The sequence below is a fragment of the Procambarus clarkii genome, chromosome 7 (assembly GCF_040958095.1).
Source record: "Procambarus clarkii isolate CNS0578487 chromosome 7, FALCON_Pclarkii_2.0, whole genome shotgun sequence".
Lineage (NCBI taxonomy): Eukaryota > Metazoa > Arthropoda > Malacostraca > Decapoda > Cambaridae > Procambarus > Procambarus clarkii.
In genome coordinates this window covers 8,536,161-8,558,391 of record NC_091156.1, presented here as the reverse complement: position 1 = coordinate 8,558,391, position 22,231 = coordinate 8,536,161, and the positions used below count along the sequence as shown (strand labels likewise).

Here is a 22,231-nt window from a genome sequence, read left to right as displayed (position 1 = left end):
GCGCTGCCAAATTGCTTTACACTTCAGTGCCACGGGATATTACGTGACATTTGTTAAAAAATACGAGTAAAACCACTAATTAATAGAAACAAATAATCCAGTGTCAGCGTGTTATAATCCAAAAGTGGGTGAGCGAGCATAGATGCTCTTCCTCACGGCTCCCTGAGCGGCACTGACGGCTGTGAGCCCTGCTGCCCGTGCTGGCTGTCTGCCGCCCGCCCTCTCACACCCCAATATTCAACAGGATCTGTATCCTCATTCACCCTCAAGCCAACAAAACTATATATATTTTTCAATTAACACAAGTAGGAGACCAATTTTAAAATGTTTTTCTGATTATAAGATAGACTCCATAACATAATTACTCCATAACATAAGTTTTTATTTCAAACTTGTCCCTAAAGAGTATTCAAACCTCTATTTTTTCACATCTACGTTTGTTTTTGTGATAAGGACTGATATGTTTAAAGTTATGTATTTTCAATGAGAAGACGGACGAATTTGCGTCTTTTCGTTCACATAAAATATGAAGGTTAATTGTAATAAGACAAAATTATGAAACATATTTTTCAAATAAGAAAAAATTACTAGAAAATAACATGCATTATACTAAAGTTATACAAAAAAGGACAACAAAATATTTAAAAAGTGAGAAGGTTTACAATTTTCCATCATAGATTTATGATGGAAAGTGAGAAGAGAGAAAGTGAGGTTTACAAGTGAGAAATGTGAGAAGACTGAAAGTGAGAAGGTTTACAAGTGAGACGAGTGAAAGTGAGAAGGTTTACAAGTGAGACGAGTGAAAGTGAGAAGGTTTACAACAGAGATTTAAAAATTTTCCGTAAATCACTTTCTTGAATCTGGTCAAAGTTTAGTCCCCGATCAGGTTATCGCTATACTGTCCTTAGAAGCAGTGTTCAACGTCCATTGTATTCCTAACGTAAGTTTAGGGGTTGGCAAATGTTAATCTGTTTGACAAACTGCTCACTTGAGGCAGTTAAAAACAAGTCCCAGCTGTGTCTGGGCGGGGCCAGTTCCAGCCCCGCCCCTGTACCAGTTAAGTCCTCTACGGGCTCGCCATAGCCCATGCTACTTGGAACTTTTGGTTCCCAGTAGCTGAATCTAAAACAACTGTGTCTGGGTACAAGTGACAGGATGAACAACCCAGCGGGTGTTCACTTTATTGGTGGTGTCATTATCCTACAATGAAAGAACTTATTTGCATTTTCGATCACATTGAAATTGAAATAAGTTTATTGAGGTAAAATACACACAAAGGGATTGAGGTAGCTCAAGCTATTTTCACCCCGTTCAGTACATCGTGTTAATACATACATATAAACACATCACAAACAATAAACATATTACCAAACATTCTGAGAGATAAACATATACATTTCCTCCTTTACACAAGTACTTCGATCACATAGTTACTATATGTCACTATATATGTTTTTTCAGTTATATCGAACACAGATTGGGGACAGGATAGGTCCATTAAAAACTGAGACAGGTCAGATAACTGATAATGACGAAGAGATTAGTATTTTAAATATTTTATTTCTGTATTTACTAAAGAGGAACTTAACATTATGCCTTCAGCTGAACAAGTCTGTGAGGAAAAGGACAGGTTGACTAGTTGAGCAGTTACCAGGGAGGATGTTATTAAACAAATAGTGAAACTCAAGCCAAACAAATCCCCAGGAAGGAAATGTATATATTTATCTCTCAGAATGTTTGGTAATATGTTTATTGTTTGTGATGTGTTTATATGTATGTATTAACACGATGTACTGAACGGGGTGAGAATAGCTTGAGCTACCTCATTCCTTTGTGTGTATTTTACCTCAATAAACTTATTTCAATTCATTTCAATCCTCAGGACGAAGTGTTTGCCAGGGTGCTGAAAGAATGCAAAGAGGAGCTTTGTGAGCCATTGTCTACCATATTTAATAAATCATTAGTCAGAGTGCCAGCGTCTGGGAAGGTTGCTAATGTGGTACCAATTTTCAAGAAAGGAAAATTTCTTGCTCCTATTTATATCCACCCAATCTCATTCATGTATTTGTGATTGGTTACACAAATCAACAACCGAACCAGTATTTACCCAGGTCTTTCCCAAATTTAAACTTATCCAATTTATACCCATTGTTTTCTGTTCTATTTTGTGTTGATACTTTTAATATCATAGTAATATCCCCTTTGTTGTGCCCATTCGTCCACTTGTACACCTTTATCATGTCACACCTAATTTTTCGTCTTTCTAGATAATGTAATGTAAACTTTGTCAATCTTTCTTCATATGACAAGGTTTCTAATTTGCGGGACTAACTTTGTCATCCTACACTGGACGCGTTCTAGTGAATTTATATCCATTCTATAGTATGACGACCAAAACTGAACTACATAATCTAAATGGGGCCTAACCAGAGCAAGATATTGCTGAAGAATAACACCAGGTGTCTTGTTACTAACGCTTCAATAAATAAATTCCAGTGTACTACTTGCCTTATTATGAACATTTATGCATTGATTTTTAGGTTTTAAATTCTTACTGTTGTAAGAATTTACAACAGGTTAACATTTGTACCTGTTGTACAGGTTAAAATACTTCCAAGTTTTTCACAGATTAAGGAGCAAATCGAGAAGAAAATACTCCCAACTATCAAAAGTCGTCACATAGCCAAGTAGCGGAAGGAAGATCCACTGCGTTGTGGTACGAACATGCAACTGAGTACTCCTCTTTTAAATCTGGCAAAAAGATATCCAGAGACATTGCAGTAGCCATTCAAAGACTCAGACTTGGTTACAAGTGCTGCTGCATCCCGTCCTCTAAACAAAGATTCAAAGTCCATTCCATGCACCCGCCAAAGCCCGTGTTTATGAATGAAAAACGGTTTACGCACGACTCATAACTGATGACATCCGAACACTTCCGGAACACGTGTTTCGCTGACGACTTTTGTTCGAACCACAACGCTGTAAATGCTTTACCCACGTACTACAAATACAAATAATCGCCAACAGAACCTGAACAATTAACCAGGGCCTAAATATGCACAATATGCCAATATATAACAATATTAATTTATATTTGAGAAAAGTTCTGTTCTGAATGAACGGAATGTTAAATTTATGAATGCGTCTTTGGGGGTCGACCGCTGGATAGAATGGACTTGGTCAGAGGACGGGTTGGCTGCTGGGAGGTAATTAACCCAATAGTTAAAGTGTCATATCTGTGGAACAGATGCAAAGGCGCCACTATTACATTACTTACTGGAATGTGAAGCAACTGAAGCCCTGCACATCAAACTCAACATTGATCCAACGAGAGCAGGTGTATTAGCAACCCGTTCTCGCACTTTCGTATAGTCAATATTGACTTATTAAATACGTGCATATGTGACATACTAATTTATTGTGAATTTTTTAGTTTGCCTTGAAAAGCTTCATAGAAAACACTGACCTTACGTAACCTTCTTAGTATGTTAAGATAAACCAGTTATTGCTTCGTAATTACAATTATTACTTAACCTATTATAGGTATAGGTTAAGTAATAATTGTAATTACGAAGAAATAAGATGCTTATTTTAACATACTAAGAAGGTTAGGTAAGGTCGGTGTTTTCTATGAAGCTTTTCAAGGTAAACTAAAATATTCACAATAAATTAGTATGTCACATATGCACGTATTAAATAAGTCAATATTGACTATACGAAAGTGCGAGAACGGGTTGGTATTAGATGCAAAATCCACAGCAACTACAATGATTAGGAAAGCAGTTGAAGAATGGGACACAGTAGTGAACACTGTGCATCTATATCCGCCACTAAGATGATATATATTATTACTAAGACTAAAACCAGTGCGCTAAAACAGAAGCGGAAAAGAAACTGGGAAAAAAGGAGGAAACCCCACCTCCATTTAAAACTTTGACCCAAATATCACAGTAATAAAAAGGGGTTATGTTTGATTTTTTAATAACCTAAGAACAAGGGTAACTGCAAAAGGTCTATTGGCCCACACGAGGCAGCTCCTATTTCTAACCACCCAATCCCACTCATATACATGTCCAATCCACGCTTGAAAACAATCGAGGGACCCCACCTCCACCACGTTACGCGGTAATTGGTTCCACAAATCAACAACCCTGTTACCGAACCAGTATTTACCCAAGTCTTTCCTAAATCTAAACTTGTCCAATTTATACCCATTGTTTCGTCAATCCACGTAGTTTGGCATAATATTTAGTTTTAACAATTACACATTATACTAATTGTTATAAATCTTATAAATTGGAAGGAGATCCGACTACACCCTCATTATGTTTATTAATAAAGATAAAAGGAAAATTTGTTATATAATTTCTTCAGTTTTGCTTACAACTTTCAAATTGTGAAAGAGGTATATAAATAACACCAGAAAAAAAACAATTGATTTTTTCGGCTCTGTTATCTAAGCAAAAACCTACAAACATGTCAAAAGTATATTAATCGAGAATTAAAAAAATTAACAAATCCACAATGGCCGTGACGAAGATTCGAACCTACGTTCGGGAGCATCCCAGACGCTGCCTTAATCGACTGAGATATTGAGATTTCTGTGTGTAAAAAAAAATAATTTAATGCAGTGTCATTTATTGCGAGGTCTTTCAGGGAAGGTTTCATAAGAACAAAGGTAACTGCAGAAGGCCTATTGGCCCATACTAGGCAGCTCCTATTTATAACCACCCAATCCCACTCATATAAGAACAAGAAAGCAGTTACGCAAGCACTTATGAACCTGTACATCTTTTCTCAATCTTTGGCGGCTTTGTTTACAATTATTAAACAGTTAATGAGCTCCGAAGCACCAGGAGGCTGTTTATAACAATAACAACAGTTGAATGGGAAGTTTTCATGCTTGTAAAATGTTTAATAAATGTAACCAAAACCGTCAAAGATTGAGGAAAGATGTACACGTTCGTAAGTACTTTCGTGAATCTGGCCCCTAAGGTTTCGTCCCAGATGACATGCATCTTAAGGCAAGCTCGCATAGTAGAGAAAATTTGGAAGAAATTTTCTCTGCTTGAAGAACATTCTAACCGCTAATTATTTATATAAAAAAAAGGCACAAAGCCGGGGGGACTGATCAGTATTGTTACGGTTATCTCCTGCACTAGCAGTAGAATCTGTCTGTTCCTTACGACCTCAATATCAATAAGCTCCAGCATCAAGATTTAACATCAAGAAACACCAACAATGTGAGCCGAAAAGTATTGTCCTGGGGCCAACAGTCTCTCCTCCCATGAGCCGCACACCGGCTTTCTCGCCAGCTCTCCAGACATCATGACGGTCGTTATAATGCCGGCTCATCAAGACTCCGATTTGACTCCGATTTGCGCCAGTGTGACGTCACCACCTGTATATAAATTCAGGTTGACGGCTTAGTCAGTTACGGGCTCACCATAGCCCGTGCTACATGGACACTTCGTTCTGAGTAGCTAAATCTTTAACAACAACAACAGGCTTAGTCAGTTACGGGCTCACCATAGACTGTGCTACATGGACACTTCGTTCTGAGTAGCTAAATCTTTAACAACAACAACAACAACAGGCTTAGTCAGTTACGGGCTCACCATAGACCGTGCTACATGGACACTTCGTTCTGAGTAACTAAAGCTGTAACAACAACAATGGCTTAGTCAGGGCCACGGGGGAGACATCTCCCGTCTCGCAGAGTGCAGTCGCACCTCCACAGATTTCCAGTATCAGCTCTTGATACTGGTGATGGCTCAAAAGGGCCACCACTTACGGGCTATTCATGCCCGTGGCTTAATCTTCATCAATCAATCAATAGTTAGGGCATTACGGGCTATTCATGCCCGTGCCACCTTTTGGGTGGCTTAATCTTCATCAATCAATCTTAGTTAGGGGGCAGCAGTTACAGCTCCGCTCCTGTGCCAGGTAAGTCCACTACGGGCTCACCATAGCCCGTTCTACTTGGAACGTTTTGTTCCCAGTAGCTGAATCTTAAACAACAACAACAACTTAGGCAGAAACCATCTGGTGCTCCTAGCTACCCTGTGTTACTACTCGGAACAAGTTCCAAGTAGCACGGGCTATGGTGAGCCCGTAATGGACTTAACTGGCACAGGAGCGGGGCTGTGTCCTCACCTTGGCGGTTGGTATTCAGAGCACATTGTATAAAGTCATATTTCACCTTTTGTCAGTAACGTAAGTTCACTTGAATATATTTTTCTTTTGATTGTGTTTTAACAAAGTGGTCAAGGGGTTTTTTGTCTTTAAGTATTTATTATTAATTTGTAAGAGTAAAGTAAATTGTTATTAATTTTTGTTAAATATTATAAAGTGTTTATTCTCTTGTTCGTTACCCGCAGCTTCCACACCGTAAAGGTACCAGCAGATTTTTTTTTTAATTAATGTGCGTTTGGCACAACACCAGAATAGTTACTGCGCTATTCCTGAGTACGTCACAGTAATGGAACTGGTAAATGGCTTACAGGTTCCGGAAGATGAAAAGAAATGTCAGCACTGGAGAAATGCCCGACAGACCACTGGAACATTATCTAACACAGGGCATAGTTACAAACCCATTAAGATTTCAACTTAGATTCAACAGAGCAGAAGAAGTTGTTAAACACATGGGGGCCAAATCTTACTGAAGCGACCATATACGAGTCATAAATACTCATACTCCGCCCAAGTAAAACAGAAACAAGCAACACTTATGACACTAACAATGCTCTCTTCTGCCATGTAAGGGATTCTAATCATCCCATTGATTGAACTTCCTCCAAAATAATCTTTCATGCCTCTACTCTTCACAGACGCCGTCTTGGAGAATCGGCTCTGATACACAATGTACCCAACATGAACTTGAGTCCTGGCTTTGTTGCTGTGGACTCTTCCCTTTCACAGTAATGCTCCAATCTTTCTAACAAACGTGACTTAACATAAGCTTACCCCTTCCATTTATCTTTCTTTCTCTCTTCTCCCCTTTTTCTGTTCATTGTCTTCTCCTACGCTCCCTTGCCATCCTCTTCTTATTCCTATTTCTATCTCCTCATTCGGTGGTTATAATGGGAGCTGCCTCGTATGGGCCAATAGGCCTTCTGCAGTTCCCATTTTTACTACTATCCCCTACACCTTACTTTGCTCCTCAGCTCTCTCTTGCCTATTTATTGCCTGTCTCTACCTCCTCTTCACAAAATCGACTTGAGAATGGTCCAGGACGGACCGAAACGTCGCCGTCCCTTCAACTTCTAGTGTGTGGTCTGGTCAACAAAGCAACACTTAGTGGGCCAGCCAGAGGCTTAGGGCCCGCGCAGGAATATCCTTGCAAGAAAAAAAGGTAAGTTTTTACATAACAAACCGCACAAAGAAATAACAAACCTCTAACCTCGCTAGTAGTAACACTGAATTGCTTGTCACGACTGTCTATAGTAAAAAAATATTTATGCTCTTTAAAAAAAAATGACTTCATTTGAGTGCTACTAACTAGTAGGTTAATGAGCTCGCAAGTGATCCGGATCCGGTGGACCCCAGACGAAGCGTTGAGGATAATCCTTGGGTGTTATGGGCCTCTGTAACCCCTCGTACCTCAAAGATACTTAACATTAAGTATACCAAGATAAATATTAAGAGAATGTAACTTAATATTCATATCGTTGCTGAAATTAATTCTTAAATTAGTATAACAATGCATAGACTAGCTCATCTTGACCCCCTTCACAGAAGCCCCAGGAATAGATTGTTTGGGTGTATCTGTTTTTTGTTGACGATTAAGCCACCACAACAGGTGGCACGGGCATGAATTTTGTAGGTGATAGATTTTTTGGAGTGAATGTGATCTTTGGTCGTATAACATCTTGAAGTGTCTCTGGGTCTTTGAGGCTTTGGGTGAAATGACTTGTTGGCCTTATATAGCATTTCCCTTTTTGTTGTGGTTTTAATTTTTCATGTTTTCTTTTTCTTTAAACTATTATTAATACTATCGTTATTGCTATTACTTATTACTATTACTATACCAGTTATATACGTATTAATTCTAGTTGTTGTTGATTTAGGGGCGATGACGATAAAGGGATCGGTTAATTCTAGTTGCCTTCAGGGTTGCCAGATTGGGCTGCAAGTAGCGAATTGGGCTACTTTTGAGAGCCCCACGCTCCCAAATTTTTAATTTCGCTACTTGCGACTTTTTGGGCTAGTTTAAACGCAAGTTGGGCTACTTTGGGCTATTAATATTAAGAAACTCAATGATGATTATTTATGCTTTAATAATATAATCTGTACAAATCACAGCCGAGTCCAACAGCCCGATTGACTAGACCACTTACCGCAGGAGAGCCCTGGTCAGAGACCGGCCCCTGGGGACGTTGATCCTAGGAACCTTTGAAAGAAAAAGTAACCGCAAGGCAAGGTAATCCTCCCCAGGGGCAATAGATTTCCCAACCTTAATTGTTAATAATACTTCATCCCAAAAGCTACACCTGGTTCCACAGATCTTCATTAAGGGGAGAAAGTTATCTAGAAATTTACAGATTGATAAATGATGGGAAAGATCCCTTACAGTTAATACCTTTGTCAGGAAGACGATGGTTGGCAAGGAGCGGTAGTGTAAAGCGGCCGTTTGATCAGTGGGGTTCTCTAACAACTCATTACCAAATAGCTTTTTCCTCTTGTGATAAATATGTTGAAAGACAACTATTTTCAATGTACGCTGATCCCTCCAATAAGCTATATTTCACATGTCTCAAACCAATCCTAAATGGTTTTGAAAGGATGAATTTACTTTATCAAAAGATGAAGCAGATCAGTATAGCCTTCACACTGTCTTAGAAAACTTCACTCTTGGAATACTCAGAAGAATCTTTCGTCCTCATCATGCAAAGCTTCATGTTAATTTGGACTACAATTCTATGTATCTGCCCCTGGAGAAAGTTGACTTTGGTTACGAATTTTCAACACTTCTGGCCACTAACAGACAAAACAATTTTACAACCCAGGAAAAGTTTCAAAATGTTCAAGAAAGATGCGATAATTTTTTAATGAAAGCTTGTAAATAGCTTCTTTCTCGTATTCTAAGTAATGTTGAAACTATAAAAAAAGGTGAAAAATCTGTTACCTATCATATGCCTTAGCTTACATGGCTACCATTTTCAGAATTTCCGTTAGTATTAGCTGACCAATCTAAGCTTAGTGAAATTGAAAGTCAGTGGCGCCTACTGTTAACCATTGACTAGTCCAACATTTGTAAGGGACAAATTCCGACATCTGAATCGTCATTTTAGACCAAGACAATAAGATTCAGATCAGATTCAGATTCAGATGCTTATTCAGGTAAGGTATATACATACAAGTGATGTTACATTAATGGATTGATATATAGATAGAGCTAGTACATACAATGCCTAAAGCCACTATTACGCAATGCGTTTCGGGCAAGTCAAGATAACTGTCAAGAACACTGCTGGCGATCCCATACTGATTGACCTCGCTGAGTTTGTGTTGAAAATATACAGCTTGCCAATCAGTAATGCCTATTGAATGTTGAACGGATATTTTCGAGAGTAACGTCTGTGAAAACTAAGCTGAGAAATCTTGAATGGGAATGGGACTTGAGCTTTTGACATCAGTCTTGAGAATCAAAACATATCTTGAAGAAAATGTAACTTGTTGCTCGTCATTTGAACCACTCATGTCAATGCTTAAATATGAGTCTGCAATATACAAGAACAAGGTTGTGGATGCAGATCAAGATCTTGGTAATCTTCAACTGTAAAGACGTGGAAGGACTTCACACCCATTAAGCTTCAAACAGTAAATATTGGTAAGTTATCCTATTATCATATCGGTTAAATATATATATGCAGAGATAATGTTAATAAAACAATTAAAATCGTTTAATGTACTCTATATATCATAATAGATTACTTTGAAACCCGTATCAGTCACTAAACAAAAAATTGGGCTACTCTTATTACAAATTCGCTACTTTTAGGCCGTCACCTCGCTACTTTTAGCAATTTGAATCTGGCAACCCTGGTTGCCTTTAGTATGACGCATCTGATAAATAACTTGATGTAGATTATGACCCTTCATTCTCTAATATACTCACCCTTGACCTATATTCCATAACCCGCCATATATACTAGGGGTAGCAGTACACTACTATGTACTCGAGCGTGTTAGTAATACAGAAATAAAGGTATCTTGAATTATAATTCCGCATTCATACAAAGAACTCGCACAGGTCCAATCTGCCACTAGCTCCAAGGACAACGATACACATATAAGCATAGTACGATATTTAAAGACATGGGAAGCACAGATTGCTAGATCGATAAAATCAAATATTATTTCCTAGATAAATATGAACACAAACTGCTTGACAGTTGCCGTTAATGGAGGAGTTTCAGGATCAGTTGAGCGTGGACCAGAGGCTGTATACAGCAGCTATACCACATATTCTATTATTCTTAATCGTAAGGTACAATTTATAGTATTTATAGCGTGTTTAGGTTCTGCAGAGTGATGTATTGACGCTCCAGGGGCCAGGTAGAGTTTGTATAATGCTTATTTGGGGTCAGTAATCACTCTAGGTTAACAGTGTCAGTGGGGGCTAGGTTAACAGTGTCAGTGGGGGCTAGGTTAACAGTGTCTGTGGGGGCTAGGTTAACAGTGTCAGTGGGGGCTAGGTTAACAGTGTCAGTGGGGGCTAGGTTAACAGTGTCAGTGGGGGCTAGGTTAACAGTGTCAGTGGGGGCTAGGTTAACAGTGTCAGTGGGGGCTAATCTGAAATGTACAGTATTCTGATTGAAGCAAATAAATTTACAATCGAAGGTTGTATCTGTGTGGTAGTGTAAACATAACTAAGTATACCCAAAGTCTATATTTACCTGAATATTATATGCATAGGAATATAGTTCAAGGTACTTGTGTGTGAACTGCATATTTGAAAAGATAGAGCTAAGGGGGTATGATTTAATTTATTGTGTGGTGATGTAAAATTTATGTAAGGAATTTACACCAAGTCTTTTGCACTCTCCTGAGTGCTTTATCAAGATCTGAGTGTGTGGTTAGTACGAGACTTGCATCTCAACGTCTAATCTGATTAGTCGTTGAGATGTAAGTCTCGTTCTAATCACGCATTAAGATCTTGACAAAGCACTCGGAGTGCAAAAAGACTTGGTGTAAATTCCCTACATAAATTTCACGTAATACACAAGTGTGGGTTTTTATCCTATGTTATTATGTCTGTGAGAAGACATTAAGACATTACCATTACAGTACCCTGTACTAATATACTACAGTATTAAAATTTCTTTGTATTAATGAGTACAATTATACAATATAAAAAGCATACAGTACTGAACATACAAATGCATTATTAACCACTTGTGGGTGACACTGGCAAGACCAGCCTCCGAGTATGACACTTTTCATGCACCAGATCAATAATATTGCAAGGATAATTTTTCATTAATTTTCTTTTATAATTTTCCAAACACAAACTTAAGTAACTTTCTATTTGCAAATTAAAGAATTGTGTTACAGTATTAAAAATACATCCACATGACAAAGGTTATTTGCAGTAAGGAATTAATAATGGACAAAAATATAATGAAACTTGAACACATTAATAGACATTTTACCTGGGATCCCATTGATTGTTTCCCCTCCCCTTAGACTCCAGGATGAGAGAGAGAGCAGAGGGGGAGGAAAGAAATGTACAAGAAGAGCAGAACTCATGATGTCTGGATGGATCGTGCTTGAGAAACGAAGGAGGAGCTGGGCATCACAGGATTATAATCGGGAAGATGCTGGTGAGTGTATCACAGGATTATAAGCAGGAAGATGCTGAGGAGTGCATTACATTTCCTCAGGTTTCAACTATCTGTGCACCTATGTCATATAAGGGATCCCAGTAGTACAATTGGGTTCGTTCTCAACTCGCAATCGAAAATTCCAGTTTCGAATCCCGGGCGGGACAGGAATGGTTAGGCGCATTTCCTATCACCTAATGCACCTGTTCACCTAGCAAGTAAGTAGGATACTCAGGAGTTAGTCAGCTTGTTGTGGGGTTGCATCCTGGGCTGGGTCAGTAATTTGATCTGGGGGTGGGGGGGGGGGATGTTACCTCGCTAAAAGTCTAATGTGTATAAATACACTCTGGCTTCCTGTCCCCCGACACACTGAATTATTATTATAAACTATTATCTAGTGTAATTGGGAAGAATATGGCTTTTAAATACAAAATCCCCAAAATTGGTAATTCGCTATGTAAATCCATTGTACTATACATGTACTGTATGTGTATAGGTCAGGAGTTAGGTCCAAAAAATATCAAAGGGTGTGAATCTAGTGTATGAGGGGAGTACAGTAATTGTAGTAAAGTATATAAGATGTCATGTATACAGGTCTTATATAGCTGATGAATTGCATGATTAAAGAAAGTATACCGAGATAGTTTGGCCAAGTTGGACGAATGGAACATTACAGTTTAGCGAAGAGAATATATTCAAAGAAATTTGAGGATAGGAGGGAGGCTGAGAAGATGGGAATATTATACATTTTGAGTGAGTGGCAGTAGTCATTGAGCCTGAATAGCTTATGGGATATAGAAAGTGACAAGGTGATGGTAGTTTGTGGATAGAGAATACTGTAAATTATTATTATTTCTTATTTATGTTTTACAGTAAAAAAAATTATTTGACAATTGATGAGAAGCATTCACCTAATCTTATAAAGCAATAGGGGTGTTGCTGTGGATGGTGTAATGCAGTTTGATGGTACTAGTTCTCCATGATGCTTTATAGAATGTAAGATAGAGTGAATGGATGAGTGTCGTTAATGAATATTGTATCTTAAACCAATTTTCCAATACAGTTCTGCTTGTTTATTGTTGCCTGGGCTGATGTATTCCCACCGCAAAAAAGGAAATTGGGGTAATAATGATGATAATGCAGTCTTAACGGTTATAAGTAATTTTCTTTAATTTGCAATAATTTATTTAATACAAATAAAATTTTAACACATGATATTCTGATTATTTCAATATGGTATCCAGGCCAAGAGTTTGTGAGTGGGTTGGTGTCTGTCAAGCATGGCAGTCCTTCTGAAATCGGTGATTATTTGGTTAACACTTTTAATCACTGCTTTGCTTGGAGACATCCTTGTTGAGAAAATTACTCTGGAACTACCACCCAAGTGAGTAAATAATGTTTATTATAGAATTAAAATCAAATCAAATGTTTATTTAGGTAAAAGTACATACATAGAGGATTACTGTAGTTACAAACATAATGTTGGATTTAAAGATAGAGCTAGTACATACAATACCTAAAGCCACTAGTACGCATAGCGTTTCGGGCAATTCTTAAACTGGTATATATGTAATGTAAACTAATTTATATTTTTGTTTTAATGATAGATTATTTGGAATAAAAGATGCATAGTGAAATAATAATTTAGGTCTATGGTATCAGTATGATGGGTTACGTGCACAATAGAGATGTAGTTTTCAGACACTATTAAAATTCTGTATGACTACAAAATTGAATGAAAATGACATGCAATTTAGATGTCAATAGATTATGCTTGACACATTCTTTTAAATAGAGGTATGGCTGTAATGGAACTGACTTTTATTTGGTTATTTATTTTGTGTCTTCTTTCTTGTCCATAATTCTGTTAATGAAATAATTTATTTTAAATATGTACAGTACAGAATTAAATATGTTCAGTACAGTACAGCCACGCCATATTTTTTAAGTATTAATCAAAACAATGTAAAAAAATGAGAGAATTTAATTTAAAGAAAGCATCTTTTTAGCTTGTACAGATATGTACATGTAGATATGTTTCTGAATGTTATTAAATAGCTCTCGAACATGCATGCATTCGGGAAAATGGGACTACTGTACCGCATTTCTGCAAGATTATATAGGATACTTGGGAGATACAAACAAGGTAGAGTAAGAATTGGTAGGAGAGGGAATGGCAGAAACATGCAGAGAAAGACATTTTTTCCCAAGCTCAAAGCTTGTTTTCAGTTTATTTGTTCTGCCAATCCCAGAGGTATATCATCTTCTGGGAGTAACCAAGAAAGTATGACAATGTATCTCTTTCTGCAGGCTTGTAGATAGTTTTATCTCGCCTATCTATCTGGTGAATGTTTCTTGGTTTTGAGTTGATTTCTGATCCCTAATCTTCCCCTTCGCCTTGTAGAGAGAGCCAGATTCTGGTCTTGGCTTTGATCACTGATCCACAGATCAGTGTGGATCTCTGAAACCTGGTGCACCTCTCAAGGTTTAACTTCACCAGAGTGCAAGCTATAGGGAGCTACCAAGAGACCTTCCAGAAAGAGGGGTTGAGATATAAAGTACAGTACTCGGTATATGTTGATTCATTATGATATTCGTTTATTTGTAGATCGCTGCTCAGAGCTACAGATACAGCAGTACATGGTCTAATTGGAGGATTCTCCTTTTGGTTGACTTGCATTCTTTGTCCTGAACTAGTGCTGGATGTATCCTATGTGCTTTCATGTCTTGGATTTGAGAACAAATGGAACAAGCAAAGGATCATATTAGTTGACATTATATTCAACTTTAGTGTGGCCTTCATGGTGTCCTGCATAGTGGATCTGGACCATATTTACAAGGATATTATTCACTTGATAATTGTAAGTTAACTTTTATTTTATATATCATGATTTTGTTAAACATTTGTGACATTTTAGGAATGTATTAGTAAGTATTAGTAAGTAATACATTCCTTAGTAAATGTATTTTTTAGTAAGTAACAATTTTTAAAAGTTTCATTCATATTCAGTTCATTTTTTGTTTAGCTGGATAGTTTACACATAATATGCTCTCAATGCTGTTTTCCTTCAGATGCACATTTTTCTGTACTTCTTATTTTCACTTGGCTGGTAGGCTTAATACTTTAAATACAGTACCTACTATATATATGTATCATGTATCTTCTTTTTTTTATACGCTATACCAAGAACTCTGCAGCAATATTTAAAAGAATTATAAAATGTTTGTCTTGCTATTATTAGGTATTTCTGTATAACTTCTATTAAAATTAAACAGTGTACTGTAGTTCCATGACAATTATTTTTTGTTGTACATTTAAAGTCTAAAATGCTAATGCCTCTCCAGTGCATGTTCGCAGAAAATGAGGTAGTGGTGATGACAGATAAAAACAGTAACACAAGTGTAATTTTATTATTATTATTATTTTTTACATAATAGTTCTTTGACTTTGTGATACACTTTTTACCTGTGACTATTGATCAGTTTTGAAATTTTACAGCATTGAAAGTACTGTACATACACTGTTACTATTAATTTCACTTGTTTCTTCCTACCAGACTGAACCACGTGTACCATGGATGAGAGGTTTTCTTCACTACTCATTGCCTCCACTTGTTCTGACTTTTATTCTCTACATCTCGGCTGTTGTCAAGCATTCCATGGAGTGTTTGAAATTGGGTACACTTATAGTGGTATGCATCTTTAGCCACCACGTACGTGATGGGATGCATCATGGTTTGTGGTTTCAACCTTTAGGAACAACTTCCCAGCTTCCTCAGTGGTTGTATATTTTCATAACACAAATGTTACCACTGGGAACTAGTGTAATTGCCTCCATTCTTTTATCGAGAGTGAAACCCAGTGTATCTCTACCTGATGAAATGTACATTGTATAAAATGGAACATGCAAGCAACAATAAATATGATTATTACTAATATGTTTTATTTATCATAAATTTTACACACCAATCTGGGTGGTTGTATCAGGAGTTTTTCCTGTCAGAAATCATTAGTCATTATCTTATAATACAGGGCAAATTTAGAGTATAAAATGCAAGTGAGAAAATGTAATTAGATAAGAAAAGGCAGTAGAAAGGAATAGTTTAGCAAAAAAAGACAACCTTTTAATTGAGGACTAGTGATTACAGATTGAGCTGACTGGCAGGCGCAGTAAAGTGCACCGGTAATTGGACTGGCAACAGTTAATGACCTTGAACTGCAGCATAAGGCACACACTTGAGTGCACTTGGGCATTTGATGCATGGCTCCCCTAAATTTTCCCTAAGCCTTTCTTCTACAATTAGGCATAGTCAACATTTTTATAATGTAAAAGCTGGCCACCTTTTTTTGAGGCACCATTGTAAGCAACAGACCTGAGGTGCATCACGGTCAAGGTATTTACTCTGTGGCAATGATCATTTGCCTCCTATATTTACCCCCCCCCCCCCTTACTCTTGTGTATGTTGTTTGTATAAAAGGCATTTACTGTTTTAACAAACTCCCTCTTATTCCATAGATATTTAAAATGTCCCACAGTGTTTTACAATTACTCCAATCATGCCTTTTCTAAATCCATAAAGGCAGCATACAACTTTTACCTTTTGCTAGAAACTTTTCAACAACAATAAAAATGCCAAGCTAGCATATGAAATTCTTTTTCATTTGTTTCAAATATAATCTAATACATTTTGGTATTTATAAGAAGTATTATTAAATTATCTAAGATTCTACATAACCCACCATATTAACGAGAAGGAATTACATTACATTACATAATTGTTTTTTAATTCCAGCACACACTATAAGGAACATTCAGATTGTCATTAGCCTGCTATGCAAATTTGTATCTCCTACCACTAATTTCATGGCTCTTGGCATATAATATTTGCACTTCAGCTTCTCCATTGTTGTTTGTTGCTAAATTCCATTATAGAATGCAATGCTCTTATTCTTATATTCAACAGCAATTATGTAAAATAAACTACCTTGCCACATTACAGTATATCTTTAACACCTTTGTTCTCTAACCATTCAGGAAAATGTTTATAACATTATTTTTTGGACATAAGCAGACATTTTGTCTTTTCTGGTCAAGTATATTGAGTAAGCAAGTTTTGATTTTGCCACGAGTTATTAAAAAAAAATATTGAGTAGCTGGTTAATAAGCAATATTTCTCTGACAATATTCAGATGTAAATTTTAATTAAAGACTAATTCAGAAGCTAAGCCAAACTACAACTATGTGAATGATAATGAAAAATGTATAATATACAAATTTTATTATTTATTTCTCATTTACAATCTGCACTAATCTGGTCCCCAAATTTTGAAAGTACGATCAAAGGAGCAAGTTGCAATAATGCCATCTGTTGGCGAAACATCTACACCCATGACCTTTTGCCCATGTCCTTCAAGAGCACGCATAGCCTGGAAAGATCCATGACACCAAAGACGAACCGATCCATCATATGAGCATGTAACAATGTATTGACCTCCAATCCTATCATAACGAGCACCAGTAACAATACCAGTATGAGCAGGAATAATATATATACATCGACGTTGCCTCACATCCCAAACCCTTGCTGTGTTGTCCTCACTTCCTGTTACCAAGTGATAGCCATCAGGTGACCAATCAATGGCTAACACTGGGTTCTGATGTCCACTGAGGAACATGACACATCTCCCTGTCCTAAGATCCCATATACGTCCAGAAGCATCCATGCCACCAGTTGCACCCAAAGATCCATCATTTTGAAAAGCTAAGCAATAAACAGGTTTTGAATGTCCCTCTTGGAAAAGGACCTCTTCTCGAATTTCTAGGTCCCACAATCTCCAGCTGTTATCATGCACACATGCCCCAAGGAACCTCCCACTAGGATGAAAGCGTACTCGAGATACTCGTGCCTCAAGAGGTGGAAGCTCTCCAAGAGGTTCCTCACTATTTAAACTCCAAAGCTGAACAGTTCCATCACGTCCACTTGACACTAAATTCAGACCTGCTGGTTCCATGGATAAGGTGGCACTAGGGTGCCATTCAACACAATCAACATAACAATTGTGGCCCCGAAAAGTTTGCTCTTCTAAGCAGTTATGCACTTGCCATAACTTGACCAGACCACTCCATGAACTGGTTGCTAAAAGTTTTCCATCTGGACTAAAACTACAGTAACAAACTGGTCGTGTGTCAGCATTTTGACTTCCTAGAAGACCAAATGATCGCAGTTTGTTTTGAACTTCCTGTCTCCTAGCAGTGCGAGTTGCTTCTGGAACCTCATAATCTAAATGCTCCTTTTTCAATCTTGCCCTAGCACGAGGAATAGAATAATTAACAATAAACATCCGTGCTTCCTTCAATGGCTGTGGACCCTCATGATACCATGTCTCTTCTGGTCGCTGTTGGTCAAGTTCTGGTGTGTCAGTTTCTTGTTGCCCAGCCGCTGTCTTTTTTAGGGCATCTTCACCAAGTCGAGACAAAAGTTCTTTCAGGCGGTTTCTCCGGTCAGCAGGGCCTTCACCAAACAAGCAGATTGGTTCACCCAGTTGTCTCAATTGTTGCTTTACCTGTCACAAAGAGAAAAAGAATAAAAGGTATATAATCTGAGTTGTCATGAGCATTACATATAGGTGTTCCATAAAGGCAACTGTGAACCTAATTTTAAGTACAGTAATACTGTACTCTTCAGTGAATTTTAATACCAGTAGTTATAAAAATTGTTAAATCCTTAACATACCAACTGCATATTTACAGTATTTTTACTTAACATTTCAAGTTGGGTTTCAGTTAAATTATCTCAGTTGCTAAATAATGGTCAAGGAACCAAATTTACATAAATCTGTATACTAATCAAATTCAAATAAAGTTTGTATACCAAAATGACCATGATCTATAATTGCCCGTATGTGGCTCTACTCACCTCACTGTCATCTGTTGTTACGTGAATCATTCGAGCTCGCCGTTTACGCTCAAACTCCTCCAGAAGTGCTTTTTTCTCATCCAACATCTCTGGTTCATCCAACTCCATATATTCATTACTGGTATGAATGTTTGATGCATTTGCTGATTCAGGAGAATCTGGTGGGGAGTCACCAGACACAGTGCTGTCCAAATTTGGTACATACCACTGACGCTCACTAACCCCTCCTCCTCCCACGGCCACAGGAGAATCTTCTCCATCAGACATTGTCACTGGATTTTGTTGCACTGTAATGAAGAAAGTTTAATTTAATATGTATTTTGTATATTCCATGAATTGGAAATATTGTGGAAAGCCAAACACAATTTTATCGTAAATACAGTATTATACTGTACAGTACTGTACCGTATTTTTACTCTCTGCTCTTGTAATTTGTTGTAATTGGTATTAGTATGATTGAGAATATGGTTGAAACTCTCAAAAGAAATTACAAAATTCCTGTGTAATGTAGTCTAGTCAAGTAAATTTGAAAATGATAAACAATGAAAAAAAATGATAAACCAGTATGGCTATACAGTATAGTAATAATTCACAAATTACAGTACTGTAAATATGCATCACTCAAGAAGCCTATATAAGAGCAGAAACACAAATTTATCGATATAAAATCAATCCAATTTACTTTACATTTTAGCAAGTTGAGTTTGGCTTAATGGATTTGTTGGAAAGCAAATTTTACAATCAATCTGGAAATTGGAACATTATACTAGATGAACATTGCAAGTAGGGCAATCCAATTTAAACCATTCGGAGCAGGATTCTTTTTTTCCATCAAATTCCAACGAGTTATTCTTCTGCACTCATAACACAATCAGACTAACAGTGCTTACAATAATCTGTTTTGGTTATTATGCAGCAGTGGAGGTGCTGTGTGAATGCTGAAGTGTGGTAGTGCTTGTTTATGTGTTGCTATATATATTGTATTATGAATGATGACATAAATCCAATTATATTTATATTTTTGTATTTATTAACTATTACTTTTGTTTACTGTTAATTCACCTTTTGTCTCCAGGTTGATTCTTACCCACCCACATGAACATGGCAAACAGGGTAGTGATACTGTAAATCCACACACTAGAAAATGAAGGGACGACGACGTTTCAGTCCGTCCTGGACCATTTACAAGTCGATTGTCTTGCTGGCTGGTTGACATTCACAATCACATTCACAATCGCCTTGAGAATGGTCCAGGACAGACCGAAACGTCGTCGTCCCTTCATTTTCTAGTGTGTGGATTGGCCAACATACTTCAGCAACGTTATTGTGGTTCGTTGCCTGCATAGGGTAGTGATAATGTATATAGAACTATATATACAACATTATGTAAAACCCATATAATTTTTAAGTTATAGCTAAAACTGAATTCTGAGGTGCTCACAATAGGCTGATAAATTGATATAGGATGAGATTGCCAGTCCTTGGCTACTTATATTGAATATTGTACCTATTTAGAAATCATATGGTGAGAATTTAAAAAACTTTAAGACCTAACATCTTCCCTGGGAATGATAGATTGTTGTTGTTTAAGATTCAGCTATTCGGAACAAAAAGTTGCAAGTAGCACGGACTATGGTGAGCCCGTAGTGGACTTGGCCTCTGGAGATACAACTAGTAAACGTGAAAATGTTATTAAGCCGCCAACAACTTGGCGTTGTATCCCAGTAACAGTTTTGTTTTTTTAAATGTTACTCATTGTTGGTGAAAACATTTTAGCAGCATGAGAAATACAGGTCTACTCTTTTATATCATTAACATATTGAAGACTTCACCACATTACTAAATGATCACTTGTACAAGATTTATTTAACCTAATATTACCACAATATCTTGTTGACTGAAGGGCGACGACGAACGAGGGATCAGATGCGCTCTATAACCTACCTCGCAGGGAACGTTTGTTGATAAACAAAATTCTCTATTCCCGAGTTATGTAAGAGAGTACAAAACTTTAAAAGAAGTATATTATTCATGGGTATTTATTTTAGTATTGGTATGGCGGAAACATCGATATTATATTTATATATATATTTTCCAAACACGTACAAATGTACTATTCTATCTTTTAGATTTATAGCAGAACATTTTAAGCACAATTATTTCCGGATATAAAAGCATTGATGGGTAACGAGAGTATGAAATTATAATGGAAACCGCTATAATAATAAGAATAAATAATCAAACTAAATATAATAATAATAATACTTCATAAAGAAATCACAATAACTGATATATCAATGAGAAAATTAGTAGGACAATAATTTATTCTTGCAAATAAATTATTATTATTATTATTATTATTATTATTATTATTATTACTATTACTATTATATAACCCTTGGTGTAAGTTTATAGTAATGAATATTGGAAAGGGAGAAAGAAGACATTTAGGCTCGTCCTCGACTCACAATCGGGAATGACAGAAATGGTTAGGCACGATTCTTTTCAGCCAATGCCTCTGTTACCCTAGCAGTAAATAAGTGCCCAAGAGTTATAGGCAAATGTTTCGTGGTTCCATTCTGTGAATGTCAGTAGTTTTACTTTGGGAGGACTTCGATACACGGTTGTACAAGTAGCGAATTGGGCTACTTTTGAGAGCCCCCGCGCTCCCAAATTTTTAATTTCGCTACTTGCTGCTTTTTGGGCTAATTTAAAAGCAAGTTGGGCTATCAGTGTTAAGCAACTCAATGATGATTATTTATGGTCAGATGCAACACATACAAGCACCCCGCGATAGCAGAATCAGACTGACGATTTAAATGCGAGCACAGCACGCAGTATATCCTTTTACGTCCAAAGATCACATTCACTCCAAAAAAAAATCTTCCACTTACAGACTATTCATGCCCATGCCACTTCTTCGGTAGCATTATCTTCATCAATCAATAACAAACATGGAACAACGATTTCAAGTTCAACAAGCCACAACTTAGGAAAGAAAACAGGAGATTTTTTTCACCCATGTGGGGCATAACAATGCACAACTACCAAATCATCAACATTATCTTGGAGTCAGAATCCACCAATCACTGATAGTTGTACAACAAGTGGAAGTTGCCGTTATAAAAACAAACCCAATCCTTTAGAATAGGCAAACGAAATTTTGACGAAGGAAAAGGTAGTTTATACAACTGTATAAATCTCTGGTGTACTTCCACTTGGATTATTATATCCACGTATTGAGACCACATCTTCAGAAAGACTTATCTGCTTTGGAGAAAGTTCAACACCGGGCGACTAAAATCTTTTCCGAACTAAGTCAACTTTCATACCAGAGGGACGGTTGAGGGTACCCAGGGACCAGACATGACAGGGCTGCTCTCAGCAAAACTTTTAAATTACTGAACAATTTGGAAGATATTGACCCAGAACACGTCTTCAAAAGGATGTAAGACGAATAAGGAGCATCGGTTCAATTTCTTTCTT

The 22,231-nt window shown here is 37.1% G+C and overlaps 2 protein-coding genes across 6 annotated transcripts; one reads left to right on the top strand and one right to left on the bottom strand.

Moving 5' to 3' along the window:
• The first annotated feature begins 10,215 nt into the window (after window positions 1-10,215).
• Window positions 10,216-15,760, top strand: LOC123761306 (transmembrane protein 267). Of its 4 annotated transcripts, none has more exons than XM_045747245.2 (5): window positions 10,216-10,303; window positions 11,692-11,828; window positions 13,073-13,212; window positions 14,437-14,689; window positions 15,386-15,760. In XM_045747245.2, the coding sequence occupies exons 3-5, from the start codon at window positions 13,109-13,111 to the stop codon at window positions 15,722-15,724; spliced, it is 696 nt and encodes a 231-aa protein (XP_045603201.2). In that variant the 5' UTR covers window positions 10,216-10,303; window positions 11,692-11,828; window positions 13,073-13,108; the 3' UTR covers window positions 15,725-15,760. The 4 variants fall into 4 exon arrangements, with proteins under 4 accessions (XP_045603201.2, XP_045603202.2, XP_045603200.2 ...); XM_045747246.2 differs by lacking the exon at window positions 10,216-10,303 and adding an exon at window positions 10,331-10,487; XM_045747244.2 differs by lacking the exon at window positions 10,216-10,303 and adding an exon at window positions 10,331-10,492.
• Window positions 15,761-17,092: 1,332 nt separating this feature from the next.
• On the bottom strand, window positions 17,093-20,716 carry U4-U6-60K (U4-U6 small nuclear riboprotein factor 60K). 2 transcript variants are annotated; one of them, XM_045747242.2, is made up of 3 exons: window positions 20,627-20,716; window positions 18,746-19,032; window positions 17,093-18,392 (listed from the first exon to the last, which is right to left on the bottom strand). In XM_045747242.2, the coding sequence occupies exons 2-3, from the start codon at window positions 19,010-19,012 to the stop codon at window positions 17,136-17,138; spliced, it is 1,524 nt and encodes a 507-aa protein (XP_045603198.1). In that variant the 5' UTR covers window positions 19,013-19,032; window positions 20,627-20,716; the 3' UTR covers window positions 17,093-17,135. The 2 variants fall into 2 exon arrangements, with proteins under 2 accessions (XP_045603198.1, XP_045603199.1); XM_045747243.2 differs by having other exon boundaries at window positions 20,630-20,688.
• Window positions 20,717-22,231: the final 1,515 nt, after the last annotated feature.

Coding starts and splice junctions, on each gene's coding strand:
- LOC123761306 (XM_045747245.2), top strand. CDS start 13,109: ATGGCAGTCCTTCTGAAATCGGTGATTATTTGGTTAACACTTTTAATC. Junction 13,213..14,436: donor ACTCTGGAACTACCACCCAA/GTGAGTAAATAA, acceptor GTTTATTTGTAG/ATCGCTGCTCAGAGCTACAG. Junction 14,690..15,385: donor ATATTATTCACTTGATAATT/GTAAGTTAACTT, acceptor TCTTCCTACCAG/ACTGAACCACGTGTACCATG.
- U4-U6-60K (XM_045747242.2), bottom strand. CDS start 19,012: ATGTCTGATGGAGAAGATTCTCCTGTGGCCGTGGGAGGAGGAGGGGTT. Junction 18,393..18,745: donor TAACAACAGATGACAGTGAG/GTGAGTAGAGCC, acceptor TCTTTGTGACAG/GTAAAGCAACAATTGAGACA.